The 14,054-nt window shown below is 45.4% G+C and overlaps 1 protein-coding gene across 1 annotated transcript; it reads right to left on the bottom strand.

Moving 5' to 3' along the window:
- Window positions 1-4,119: 4,119 nt before the first annotated feature.
- On the bottom strand, window positions 4,120-5,585 carry LOC119294326. Its single transcript, XM_037572535.1, has one exon. It carries the CDS (start codon window positions 5,518-5,520, stop codon window positions 4,180-4,182), a length of 1,341 nt encoding a protein of 446 aa, XP_037428432.1. The 5' UTR covers window positions 5,521-5,585; the 3' UTR covers window positions 4,120-4,179.
- Between the last annotated feature and the right edge of the window lie 8,469 nt (window positions 5,586-14,054).

The raw sequence follows: 14,054 nt of genomic DNA on the forward strand, positions 1-14,054 counted from the left end.
GATACATCCATACTGAGGAATAGTCTGAATTTGACATGGATAGCACCATATGTCATAGTAGTATTATCAATAATGGTGATCAACTGCAGTTATTTCTCATAGGCCTCAACAGAGAGTGGGATGTGAAATTGGTCAATTGGATCCTCAGTCATAGCCATGTTTTCGACAAAGATAAATTCAATCTTGCTGAAAGAGAAAAGTTATGGGAATCTTAACTTTAGAGTGCTATTGAGCCAGTTATCTTACCAGAACATGATTGTATCCCCAGAGCCAACTTAGGGTATAGCCACTTCTTTGAATTCAAGCATCAACTTAAGTATGCTTCTCCACTAGAAGGAACCCAATGGTGTGGAATTCATAGCTTTATTAGGATAATAAGATTCCCAGATTAGGTATACCCAAGGAACATCATGTTGATTGCGAAATTTATGAAGATGTTTCATGAGCAAGCATTTGTTGCGAGTTGCAGTGTCAAGCATACCCAGCCACTGTTTTGGGTTGACTGGCTTTATCCGATGCTATAAGTGCAGTTCCCTTATCTTCCAAACCATATTTCCTCTGACATAAGTGCCTAAGAAATTTCTTGATCTGCTCCATCACCCCAACTGGCAGGGTAAGAGTGCACATGAAGAAGATGGGCATTCTATAGAAGACAGATTTAACCAACACTATCTTGTCTCCATAGGAGAGCAGAGATGAGCAGCCTACCAACCTTCTTTCAATTCTTTTCATGATTGGCATGAAATCTTCAATTCTTGGTTTTGACACACACAAAAGCAAACAAAGATAAGTGAATGGAAAAGAGCCAACTTTGCACCACATTACTTGAGCCAAATGATTCATTTTATCTGGTACAGTGTTGATAGGCACCACAACAGACTTCTCATAATTAACTCTTAAGCCAATATATGTAGTGAAATACAAAAGCAGGTTTATGAGCTAGTTGAGCCGAGCTGAGCTTGCATGCATAATAGGACAGTGTCACTAGCATACTGCATAGTTGGGAAGTCCTTGCAACTTCTAGAGTGATAGGATCTAGAATTAAATCATTTGCCATGGATTCATAGAGAATTTATTGCAATAGGTCAGCTGCCAACACAAAGAGCAAGGGGGAAAGGGGATCTCCTTGCCCAAATCCCCTCTTGCACAGAAATTGCTTCCTAGGTACTCCATCGAGCAGCACAGAAGGCAATCCAGAAGAGAAAATCATATCCATCCACATAATCAATCTTGGCCCAAAACCTCTAGCAATGAGCAAGTCTCTGATAGCACTATGCCCTATCATGTCAAACGCTTTTTCAAAATCAAGTTTTGGAATGATGAGCTCTTTCCCCGAGTGGTGACATTGATGAATAAACTCATAAGACCAGGCAAGGCAGTCTTGAATGGATCTTCTTTTTAGAAAACCATATTGGTTCTTGTGGATGAGCTGCAGAATAACTGACTGTAATCTGTTTGTAAGCGACTATGATTATATTGATGGAGCAATTCAACAAGGAGATAGGCCTGAAATCATTAGCATTCATTGGAGCATCTTTCTCGGGTAACAAAGTGATGAAGGAATAATTGATGCTCTGCAAGTTGATGTTGGCATTGTAACAATTATCAATGAGCAAATATAAGTGTGGTGTTTATGAAATCTATGTTAAACCCATCAGGCTTTGGTGCTTTATCAGAAGGAAGCTCTTTAACAACTACATTAATTTCTTCTATTGTGAATGGCTTTGCTAGCTCTTTCAAGTGAGGATTTCTTTAAATAAGAGAGTCTAGATTTAAGAGTGTTCAGAACTGTGTCAGCGAAAGGGTTTCTAAACCGTTTGCATAGGGCGTTTATGCAGGACTGCCAAGAGCGACAACAGGGTGTCTAGCAGGCCCATGTACAGCCATGTGGGAAGATGAAGGCCTACTCGTGGCAGGGTGCTAGAGTTGGAGGGAGGGATCACTTGTTTTTCTTTCTTTTCAGGAGTCTTTGTGCAAAAGAAAATTGGATGTACATGTAACTGATGTTTTCTTTGCCATGTCAGCATCTATAAACAGACCCGGTCTGTTAGTTTGGGGGTTAATGGGGCCAAAATGAGCAATTATTGCTATCTCAAAAAAATTAGGACTTACGTGCGGTGGTTTCTGCAAAATTCCTCTAAAAATGTCTTTCCTGCTAGTGATGGTGCAAATGTGGTGGTTTCGTGCTTTCTACTCGCACTTTGTGAGTGCCACGAGTGGCAATGAATCGACTTCCAAGGCATCATTAACGCTCATATTTTGAGAAATAGAGCAATATATTTCCAAGGTTATATCAGTACACCATGAGTGAGTTTTTTTCGCCCCGAGCCCAAAATTTTGTAAAAGAATAATATAATAAATGCATTTTATAATTAAAATAAAAATGAGATCTCACAATATATAAAAAAATCATGTACTTTCATAAAGAATAGTGATGTGCTAAAAATACATGCTGTGCAACTCAGATGAATATGTATTTCATCATGAAACTGGGCAACCATGTAGTGCCCATCAATATTTTTTGCAGAAATCTTCAAGATTTATAATATATTTTTTGATCTTTTTCAAAATTTGGGTACCATGGATCCGGAGAGCCAAAATGAATTTCCTTATGCACATCATCATCATAATAGTATAATGCCAAAAGGCTGCCAAGACATCATAAATGCACAACAAATTAGTAAAAATAAAAGAAAATTCGTGACGTAGAAATGTCACGCCATAGCGATCAATAGTGGTTGCGACAATGATCAGATGGCACAAACCGTCCCTTGACAACACAAAGACTGCGAGAAATGTTCTTCAAAAGTAAGGTCTCTCAAGAAAGAATGACGTGCCAAGACCACCATCGTTGCATGCAACAATCATGGATTTTTATTCTCAACTCAAGTGCATGCGAACAACTCCAAACCGGGCTAGGCGGTGGCAGCAAGAACAAGAGTGACGAGGAGGTGATCACCACCGTGGATAAACTAGAGAGCGAAGAGTATGAGAAGCGTAAGTAGCTGATGGTGCTCGGCATCCTGGCGGCGAGCGTGACGTACCAGTACCAGGCTGGTCTCGCACCTCCCGGCGGCACGTGGGGCGACGACGATACCGCTTCGCCATCGCCCTTGCCGTCCCCATCGGCACACCCACCCACCGTCGCCGGCAACCCCATCCTGCTTGACTTCAATGCTGCACGGTACCAGGCCTTCGTTTACTGCAACGCAACATCGTTCGTGGCCTCGGTCGTCGTCATCTTGATGCTGCTGCATCGCACCACGAAGAAGCAGAAGCCCTGTGCGCCGCTGCGGGCGTTGCAGACCGCTGTGGTCCTGCTAGGCTGGCAGCTGCAGGGACTGGGAGACATCTTCATACGTCATTGCGCTCGTCGCCGCGGTGGCCGTCTTCACCATGATCTACGTGTTACTGTCGTTCAACGTCGTGCGGACCAAGGCCAAGAAGTACTTTTCTGCAAAGGGGTTGAAATACTCAGGAGCACGCAATGATCATGATCAGCCAGCCGCAGATGGTGTGTAATTATTTATTTATTTCTTCTTATTCGCATAGAAAATTAGTTAATTATTCTTGTTTACATTCCCTTGATTTGAAGAGTTTTAATCAATTGCATTTTCTTTCCTTCCCTTGATTTGCAATGCTGGTGATTGGACAACCTGTGTAAGATTTTTTGTATTATTCTTTTGCTGGGAAACTTGTGTCTGATTTTGATGCACACAATATATGAACTGCCTGTACATTTTCATTCACGAAAAAACAAACTACATATGTACATTTTGAGTAATTCAATTCAGTTTTCAATTGTTTAGTTGGAGGGGATTGTGTTACGTTGTTTTTGTGTATCTAACACAACCAAGAAAAAGGAAATAATAATTCCGAGTCACCTTGCCGTGTGCCTCCAGCTCGACTGTTGTCATGACTCATGAGTGTGATGCCAACGAAAGTACGTACAAGGAGAGAGCAAGTTAGGTACGAGCTGGGGCCTCTCGCATTGTTTGATTCTTTGCGCATGGGGAGGGAGCATCCGTGCAGAGAGAATACTCGGCAACGGCTATATTATTAGCAACGTGTGCCTTTGTTTGAAGGGAATGATTCGTTCCGGAAAGAAGACGCCTACGGTGAAAAAATATTCGCCATGATACTTCGTCATGGAGACGGTGGCTGGACAGGGCCGGATCACTATATAATACAAACAGAACCCGTGTTGCCGGCGACGGTGGGTGGGTATACCAATTGGGATGACGATGGCGACGTGCCACCAGGAGGTGCGAGACCCGCCTGATACGTCACGCTCGCCGCGAGGATGCCGAGAACCATCAGGTACTTTCGCTTCAGGTACCTCTCGCTCTCCGGTTTATCCTTCTTGCTCTTGTCCTTGCCGCAGCCGGTCGGACCTGTCCAGAGCGGCTTGAATAGCACCTTCACCCGCGAAGGAAGCCGCGGCAGCCGATCTAACCAGTGGTCGCGGTCCGCCAACACATAAAGTAGGAATTGCAAGAGGAGGAAGGAGACCACCGCGGCCACGAGCGCAAATACATAGATTGAGGTTCGCAGCTTCCGGCAGCTGCCGGCGGCGTAGGCGGCCATGAGGCCCAGCAGCTCCACCAGCACGCACACCGGCAGCGCGTAGGACCTGGCGAGGCGGCCGCTCAGCGTGCTGCTCATGAGCAGCATGATGATGGCAAGAGAGGCGACGAAGGAGTTGGCGTTGGCGTAGAAGAAGGCGTGGTAGCGGATCTTGTATGGCCCGTCGTGCAGCAGTGGGGCGCCGGCGCGGTGCCCGGCGCCGGTCTCGCTCCAGAAGCCTCCCGGCGGCGACAGACCTGCGCCGTACGTGAGCGGCGTCGCGAAGGTGGCGAGCAGCAGCAGGAACTTGCGGCGCTCCTTGAGGTGGCTCTCGTCCGCCGGCTTCTTGCTCCTTTCCAAGCGGACGTGGATGGCTACGTAGGCGAAGACGAGGGCGAAGAGCGCGGAGACGTAGATGGACCCAACCACGCTGCGGCAGCTCCCGGCGGCGAAGGCGGCCATGAGGGCGAGCAGGTCGAGCAGCATGGCGGAGCGGAGCACGGTGAGGCCCACGCGGTTGCCGCTGATACGCCGGTCAAGCAGGAACATGATGATGACCAGGGACGCGACGAAGGCGGCCGCGTTGCAGTAGAAGAAGGCGGTGTACCTGTCAGCGTAGGTGTGCACGAGCACGGGGTCGCCGACGCGAAACGGGTAGACCGCCGGCACCGGCGGGTTGACGGCGCCAAGCCTAACGACGCGGACGCCGTGCTGTGCCTCTGGGGCGTTGCCTCCGTCCTGGGACCTGATGCCGCCCGGCGGGTTTAGGCCGGCCACGTAGGTGACGCTGGTGACCAGCGTGGCGAGCAGCAGCAGGTACTTGCGCCACTTCCAGAGGAACTCCATGTCTCCTTCCGACTCCGTCGCCATGGTCCCGGCGGCGGCGATGGGCGTATGTGTTGTGCTCTGCAGGATCGCTGCAGCACACCTGCTCCGCTCCGGGCCGGCCGCCATGTGCTGTGCCCATCGGTGTCTTCTAGAGCATCCACAGTGTGGTCTTTTTCCGCCTCTAAGCTTGCCTCTAAGGTCTGGAAGGCTGACGCTATACATTGCAGTCCTCGCCTCTAACACAAAAATCGTTGGCGTCGCCTCTAAGGTAAGAGGCAGCCTCCATTCACTTAAAAAATTCAAAAGAATCAACTCTTTGCATGGCTGGGTTCTTTCACACTTGTGAACAGCTCTAAAGTCATGGAGGAATTAGTTGTTTACTTGTTGACTGAGTCCCAGCTTAGAGGCACTAGAAGAAGCTATACACTACGTCATTTTTAGCTGAGCTTAGAGGCTTCGTGTGGGTCCCGGCTTAGAGGCAACGCCGCCTCCAACACACTGCTGATGCCCTTAGGAAACGAATCATTGAAAGCTACCAATATTATAACCATCGCTCAGTACGGATTGGATTGGAATGGGATGCGCACTCACACAAAGATCAACCATGTGTTCACTTTGGTCCCAGTCCCACTGGCCCTCCTCGTGTCACTCGTGATCGTGATATGCTGGATATGAGCTTGGCTACACCTACGTAAAAATCCTTACGAAACTTACGCACGATTAAGTTTAGGAGAGATGCTACACTCACGGGCTGTTTACGGGGGTTTAACAGAGTGGTTGGTTTAATGAGGGGGGCCCCACCAATGAAAATGGGGGGGAGGGGGCAATTTGTGGATGGCACGCAAGGGGGTCCGTAAGAGTCCGTCGTTTCCCTCTTTTTTTGTTTTTTGAAGCTCAACGCCTTCCGGCTCTTTATTCAACAGGCGCAAGCATGTCTGACTGAACGATCTCAGCCAGCCAGCCAGGGATTACATCAAAAGTTTCAACAAAATTATGGATAACTAAAGCCTTCCTAGCTAAACGGTGAGCCGCTTTATTAGTACAGCGACTAGAAAACCGTAGCTTGAATCCCTGAAGCAGATTACTCATATCCTTCATCTCACACAGAATGTGATAACTAGCGGACTTCTGTGGCGACTCCCAAAGGTGCTGAATCTGTTGACAGTAAGTCTCAAGTACTACTCGTTGAAGTCCCATGTCTAGGGCCATACCCATGGCATCACGGCAAGCCAAGATCTCAGTGGACAGGGGATCAGTTACACCCTCATAACGGAAACAGGCTGCTCTCAAACAAGCCCCTTGGTTGTTTCTAGTGAGAACACCTGCCCCTCCTGTACTCCTTCCAGGATCAGTTGCCCCATCTGTGTTAATCTTGATCCAGCCGTCCTCTGGTGCATGCCACTTTTGCACAATCTCATTCTGAACTTGCCCATTTGGTGGCAGCTCCAGGGCACGTACAATCTCCTCTATGATGATCATTGACTGGATCGGTTGGTACTCCTTCTCGCCATGTGTATAATTGTTTCTTGAGTGCCAAATTGCCCACATCAAGGTGATCATAAGCGCTGCATCATCACGTTTTATGAGCTTATGGTCAAGCATATCTCGCGACCATGTCCTTGGATTCAGTTTGGGCTGCTGTATGTCAAAGTAACGAGTTGCCACCTCCCAGAAAGCCTTCGCATGATCGCACTCTAGCAGACTGTGCAATAAGGATTCCTGATCATGCCCGCACATAGGACAGTGTGGTAAGGTCCTGATATGTCGGCGCTGCAATTCGCCATAACACGGCAGAAAACCCTTGACCACTCGCCACCAGAAAACTCTAATCTTTGGGAGCACATTAATCTTCCACAATGATCTCCATGTCTCCTCGTCTCCATTAGAGGTTGAAACTACTATTGTCTCCCTTAATTTCGTATCCATCCTTTCTCTGTACGCCGAGCGCACAGAGAAAATTCCAGACTTCTCCCACGCCCATGCCCATATGTCAGCCCCTGCTCTTCGAGGCCTAGGCATGCATAGGATTGCATCCGCATCAGGGGGGTAGAACACTTCTCGGATAAGTTCCGAGTCCCACCTGTTTGACACAGGATCAATTAAGTCTGAGACCAACTGAACCGAGTTTGTAACACGGGGGCCCATTGGCTTCATCGATGCTTTTCCTTCTATCCACTGATCATGCCAAACCTCAGTCGTTGTCCCATCTCCCACACGCCGGATGAGTCCCTGTTTGAGCATCTCTCTGCCTTTTGTTATTGCCTGCCACGTTTTTGATGCACCTTTCGGACATCCAGCCGTGAGGAAATCTTCATTAGGGTAATATATCGCCTTAAGCACTCTAGCACACAAGCTGTTTGGGTTCTCAAGGAGTCGCCAGGCTTGCTTAGCTAGCATCGCATCATTGGAAGTCTCAAGATCCCTAAAACCGAGACCTCCTTTTGACTTAGCAATACACATCTTATCCCAAGACTGCCAATGCATTCCTCTTTTATCAAGTGATCCAGCCCACCAATAGCGTGACATATTTGTCGTCAGTTTCTTGCACAAGCCTTTTGTGAGTTTAAAACAACTCATAGAGTAGGCTGGTAAAGCTTGGACCACTGATTTCAAGAGGACTTCCTTTGCCGCACATGACATCTTCCTCTCACACCAACCTTGCACCTTCGCTCGGGAGCGTTCATTTATGTGTTCAAATTGTTGCTCTGTAATTCTTCCTGCCGCTGTAGGGAGGCCAAGGTATTTTTCAGACATAGCTTCTCTTTGTATGTTTAGAGCAGCTTTGACACCTCTTCTCATTGAGGCACCAGAATTGGGGCTAAAATATACTGAACTTTTCATCTTGTTTGCACTCTGGCCCGAGCCCACACTGTACTGATCTAAGATCTCATTCAGTCTCGTGGCACTCCGACCATCTGCTTTCATAAAAATCAAGCAATCGTCAGCAAACAATAGGTGGGGAATCCATGGAGCCGAGAAGCTTACACGTATTCCCCTATCGATCCACCCTCCGTCATAATTCTGCATCATACAAGATAATCCTTCTGCGCAAAGCAAAAATAGGTAGGGGGATACTGGACAGCCTTGACGTAACCCTCTTGAAGGGTTGAACGCAGGCAGGAGCTCGCCATTAACTTTTACTTGGAAGCTGACAGTGTTAACACACCGCATCACTAATGATATCCATGCTTCATCAAACCCAAGTTGCTGCATTATACCTTGCAAATACACCCACTCAACTCGGTCACATGCTTTGATCATATCGATCTTGACCGCACACCATCCTTGTTTACCTCTCTTCTTCTTCATAGCATGAATGCACTCGTAAGCAACAAGGACATTGTCGGTGATGAGTCGTCCGGGAACAAAAGCACTCTGCTCTTCTGAAATGATCTCATCAAGAATCTCCTGTAAACGATTAGCCAACACTTTGGAGCAAAGTTTATACAGCACATTACAGAGGGAAATCGGCCTATACTGAGTGATGTTTTGCGGATTTTTCACCTTAGGTATAAGGACAATTACCGTGCTGTTCACCGAGTCAGGCATAAGGCCACCATTCAGAAAACCCAGAACTGCCGCAGTGACATCCGGTCCAATCAACTCCCAGTGCCGCTGATAGAAACCCGCGTGGAATCCATCACAGCCAGGCGCCTTGGTAGGTCCCATAGCAAATAGAGCCGCCTTCACCTCCTCTTCGACGAACGGTCTTAACAATCGCTCGTTCATGGGCTCTGTTATTTGGTGCGGCACATGGTGAAGAACTGCATCAACATTGGTATGTTCCTGAGCTGTGTACAGGTTCGTATAGAACTGTTGTACTTCTGCATGTATATCTTCCTTTGTCTCACAGACTAAGCCATCTGCAGTCTGTAGACTACAAATTCTGTTCCTACTCTTGCGTGCAGCAGCACGCGCCTGGAAGAAGCCGGTGTTGCGATCTCCTGCCTTGAGCCAGTCAGCTCTTGACCTCTGACGAGCCATCAACTCCTCTTTGTGAAGCAGCTCAGACAGTTGGCGAGAAAGGTCTTTCTCTTTGCGTGTTGGACCCCTGAACAGAGAATTCGCTCTCTCCTTTTCATACTCCTTCCGAACCTTCTTTATCTTCTTCTTCACATCCCCAAACTTTTTTGATTTCCAGTCCGTGAGCTGAACTTGCATATTCATTAGAGCATCGTTTATGCCTTGCAGCCCTTCGAATCCTGCGCCCGTTCGCCACCCATGCATAACAGCGGCATCATATGTTTCCTCCCTTTGCCATGCTTCTTCATACATGAAGCGGTGACGGCGTACTCCCGCTTCTTGCACTAAGCTCTTCAGCTTAATCGCAAGCATACAATGATCAGACTTTGGAGATAGAATATGGCGGACGAAAGAACCTGGGTATAAGCCCATCATTGCTGGGTTTGCCATGTATCTATCCAAGCGAACTTTAACATTTGAGTCACCTTGCTGCATATTGTCCCACGTGAACGGAACACCCTGGAAACCCAGGTCGTGGAAATCACATGCATCAAGACACTCTCGAAAACCATCCATTTGCCACTCCGGGCGATCATGTGCACCAAAAAACTCAGAGTTATCCACAATTTCATTAAAATCACTCCGTCGTTTCCCTCAGTGCGTGTAGTATTATCGTTAGTTTAGGATAGAAAGAAACATAGATGTACATAACTCATTACATAGGTGTAGCATTTTTGGCTGGATATATATTTGCACGGAGGTTGGCAACGCTAACTTACACGGTCGTCTCTTGGTCAATTAATCTTTTTTACGAAATAAAATGAGAGAAGAGTTAAGGTTGATGAACCAAAAACAACCTTTGCAAAAGCTTGAGTACATGTGATGTCCTCCCCTCTCGTGAAGGTAACTAGGGCAAAGGTTTCCTCTTCTCAATCTCCGCTGGCGAGTCGGTGGATTCGTCTCCCATCTGTTTGCTGCTTCCATGGCCGGTAGGTGTGAGGGAATTCCCGATGCCTCACTCAGGCTATTAGATTGGCTGGGATTTTAGTCCTCGCGGGGCAGCGCTCGGACGGATAGTGGCACTTCATCCTTGAATCAGTCTTCGGGGCTCTGATCGTTCTTGAGTTTGTCCATTCGAACGGATTCGACGGAATTCCAGCGTATATCAATGTTGGCTCCTTGGGGTGGTGAAGTTAGAGTTTCTCGTCGTGTCTAGGCGACGACGAGGTTTGGTGTCAGACACTTCGAATCTATTCAAGGGCTCAAGACACACCTACTGCAGTTTAAGGGCGCTGATTCTTAGGGGTATGTGTACGAAGGCTTTCCGACTGTCATTGAAAAGATCAGACTGGCTCCAGTAGGGGAGCGGATGATAATGTCACATCGACAACTTGTTCTGACAGACATAGTGGTCGTGGTTGCCCAGGATCGTCGATGTAATTTTAATTATGCTTGAGGTGATTTATACTTCTGATGAACCTTTGTACTAAATATGGATCTTTTTCGTAAAACAAAAGTAAATAATAAAATAACCTTATGCATTTTCACCTCCTATTAGACAAACTATACATTTTATTGGAATAGTTGGGTGATGAGTTGTTTGGTGATGAGTGATAATAATATAACAAATTTCACAAAAAGTAGATGGTCTCTAAATTTCATACTGTGTATATCAGCAAAAGCAAGGACGTCGTCGTCAGTGTCCACGGTACGAAATCAATCATGTTGTTCCCCTAGTGAAAGCGCAGTAGATAGTACTATCTGACATGAGTAGTAAATTGTGTGTAACCTTCGGGTCGGACAGATAATTTACGTCAGTGTTACTATACGTATATGCTTTAGCGGGACCCTGCTAAAAACGCTATGGCCCCGCATCAGCGTGCTATTCAAAACTTTGACAAGTAAACCTTACCTACCTATCTACTCCCTCCGTAAACTAATATAAGAGCGTTTAGATTACTACTTTAATGATCTAAACGCTTTTATATTAGTTTACAGAGGGAGTAGTTAAGTTGGGAGATCCATCCCAGGAGTATATTTTTTATCTAACTTTAATCAAACGGGCAAACAGGGTTACATCATGTAGGAAGTTACATTGCCAAGCATAAAAAGAAGGCCTGATCTCTCTGAAAATCATGGCACTGTGCAGGGCCATATATTCCAGGAAGGCTGGTTGTTTCTTGGTCGTATCTGGACGGATGACGGCCTTGCCAAGCTTGGCCTACCTTATAGCTAGTCAGTACTGCTGCTTTTGCTCCTTTGTTTAGGAAAAATGTGAAGCATCTTTTCACCGAATGTACGGTAGTGAACATAATTTCGAGTAGTATTTTGATTTGGGCAAATCTTCAGGATGTTATTCCTAGCCTGGCTCTGATCTTGGAGAGTGGTGGGGTTGGGCAAGGCTAAGGATGTGAGGTGGTAAAGAGGAACTCCGAACTCCCTAGTTATCTTGGTCGTCTGGACGATTAGGAGAGAACAGAACAATATATTTTTTGACAAAAAAACATACTCGGATTCATCGGGTCCTGGACAAGATCAAAGAGGAGACTAAACTATGGGCCACTGTGAGCAAAAGTGGGATGGTTGTGCCTGATAACCGATATTGTTTTGTTCCTAGAGTTCCCCTCCTTTTCTCTTTCTTTTTTGGGGAGTCTTGTATTTGTTCATTTGCCCGATTTATCTGGTTAAAAAAACTACTTCAAGAACAAAGGTTGTCTAAAACTCTGTCTAGTAGCCAATGCAAAGTTGGTATATGAGCATGTTTAATAGTGCAGTCACTTCTGGCTATATGATGTTGCCATGTCATTTATAACCAATTGATAGCTGGCAATTATTATATTTAAATGTAAATAAGTAATAGTTTTTTGATATATGACCTACCTCCCCTTCTCACAAATTCTCTAGGAGCACGTGATAAAACTGGATGTCAGTTTGTAGCCCGCTTTTCTTCTCTCATTTCGAGCATCACAAAAAATATTGAAAAATTTATAGCCCGCCTATGTCGCTCTAAGGAAACTCCTGGGTGTCATTCAGTTTGAAGATAGGACCAACCGCTAGCATTGGGGTGCAGTCTGATTTATTGCACCTCGATATCTGAGCGTGTGATGGGGAGTAACAGAAATGGAACTTACAAAACAGAAAAACAAAAATTGTGAGATAAGCCATGTAAATAAAAAAGGAGGTAGTATTAGTCTATCATAAAATATGATACGGTGTCATATCATGATACTTTGTTCTCCCTTTCCTAATTTAATTATGTGCCACCTTAGCAAAATGCCTAGTTAACATGCATTATACTACCTATGATATTTTCATTGTGACTGTGATGACCACATACGCTGTATAACTAATCGGAGTTTGAGTCTGAATAATCATTCTCGTAGGAATCTGCAAAAGCATTCACTACGTAGGGTTCTGCAAAGCAGAGATTCCACCCCATGCACGCCCCTCTATCTTCTCCCTCCAATTATCTCTTAGTGAGCAGTGAGAACGCCGCAAAGGAAAAAGTACTCCAACGTTGCCAAAATAGATGATTGAGAAACTTTGATGGCCAATTTAAATATGAATATATTATTTAATGAAAAAAGTACGGAGCATCTTCCATGTGAAACCAAATGGCATAATGTTCTGACATAATCATATACTTGTAAGATGAAGAAGTATGATTGCATGTTTGGTGAGACGTCGTATGTTTCTGGAATAGAGATTAGTAGCATCAAAGAATGCTAGGAGGATGTCATTTTCTTGTGAGAACATAGAATATTGCTAAGAGGAGTATTGTCTAGTCCACGAGCCACTTGTCCAGCCTTTTCTCATGGTCTATCCTAAGTCCTAACATAGAGTATCTCTATGTAGTATTTCTTTTTTTGCGGGAATCTCTTTGTAGTATTTCACGAGGTGATTGAACATATTTAGAAAATATCAACACGTCAACTTTATCGAGGTACATCAATCTTCGCATAAGACCGCGCATACACCCCTCTAACACTTTCTTTTTGTGCAAAACTCCCCACTAACACCTGTATTTTACACACAAGCCATTTTTTTACCCTAACGTCATGTTGTGTTGATGACGACAAGCCAATTTTTTTAAATAATATATGTTATTTAATATTAATTTCGTGGCGTGCCTTCCATTTCCCGAATACGGCCCTGTGGATGCCAACATGGCTGATTTTAGAGCAACTCTAGCAAAGTCATCATATCTGCAGTCACCATAATGCATATGGAGCGCTCCATATGCATTTGGATGTTGCGCAAATGAGGTGCAAACAAGGAGTTGCCATAGTGCAACCTTCATATTTGTGCTCTTTTTTTATCTGTTTCAAATTTGTGTGTTCTATTGAACGTACATTTAACTGAACCAAAAATATTTGAAGTAATTGTCAAACACGATAAATTTATATTAGTGGAGAAAACTCACTGCATTTATATATTTTTGCGACTTCTATGTCGCCAAGCGACATTTTCGAAATATACAATGTTGTTATTTGACATTTCTACGTACTACTACCTATGGTACCGCAAAAGCTTTCCCGACCGCATGTCTATGCTACCTATCCTACCTATGCTATGCGCCCACATTTCTCAGATCTGGTCCTGACTGTGCATGCCTGTGCTTGGGATCATCTGAAGGTGAGGCAAAGAATAAAAAGTGGATCGGCGTTGGCCCTCTTCAACTTGGGACACTTCCTTCT

Source organism: Triticum dicoccoides, chromosome 4B (genome assembly GCF_002162155.2).
Source record: "Triticum dicoccoides isolate Atlit2015 ecotype Zavitan chromosome 4B, WEW_v2.0, whole genome shotgun sequence".
Lineage (NCBI taxonomy): Eukaryota > Viridiplantae > Streptophyta > Magnoliopsida > Poales > Poaceae > Triticum > Triticum dicoccoides.

Coding starts and splice junctions, on each gene's coding strand:
- LOC119294326 (XM_037572535.1), bottom strand. CDS start 5,520: ATGGCGGCCGGCCCGGAGCGGAGCAGGTGTGCTGCAGCGATCCTGCAG.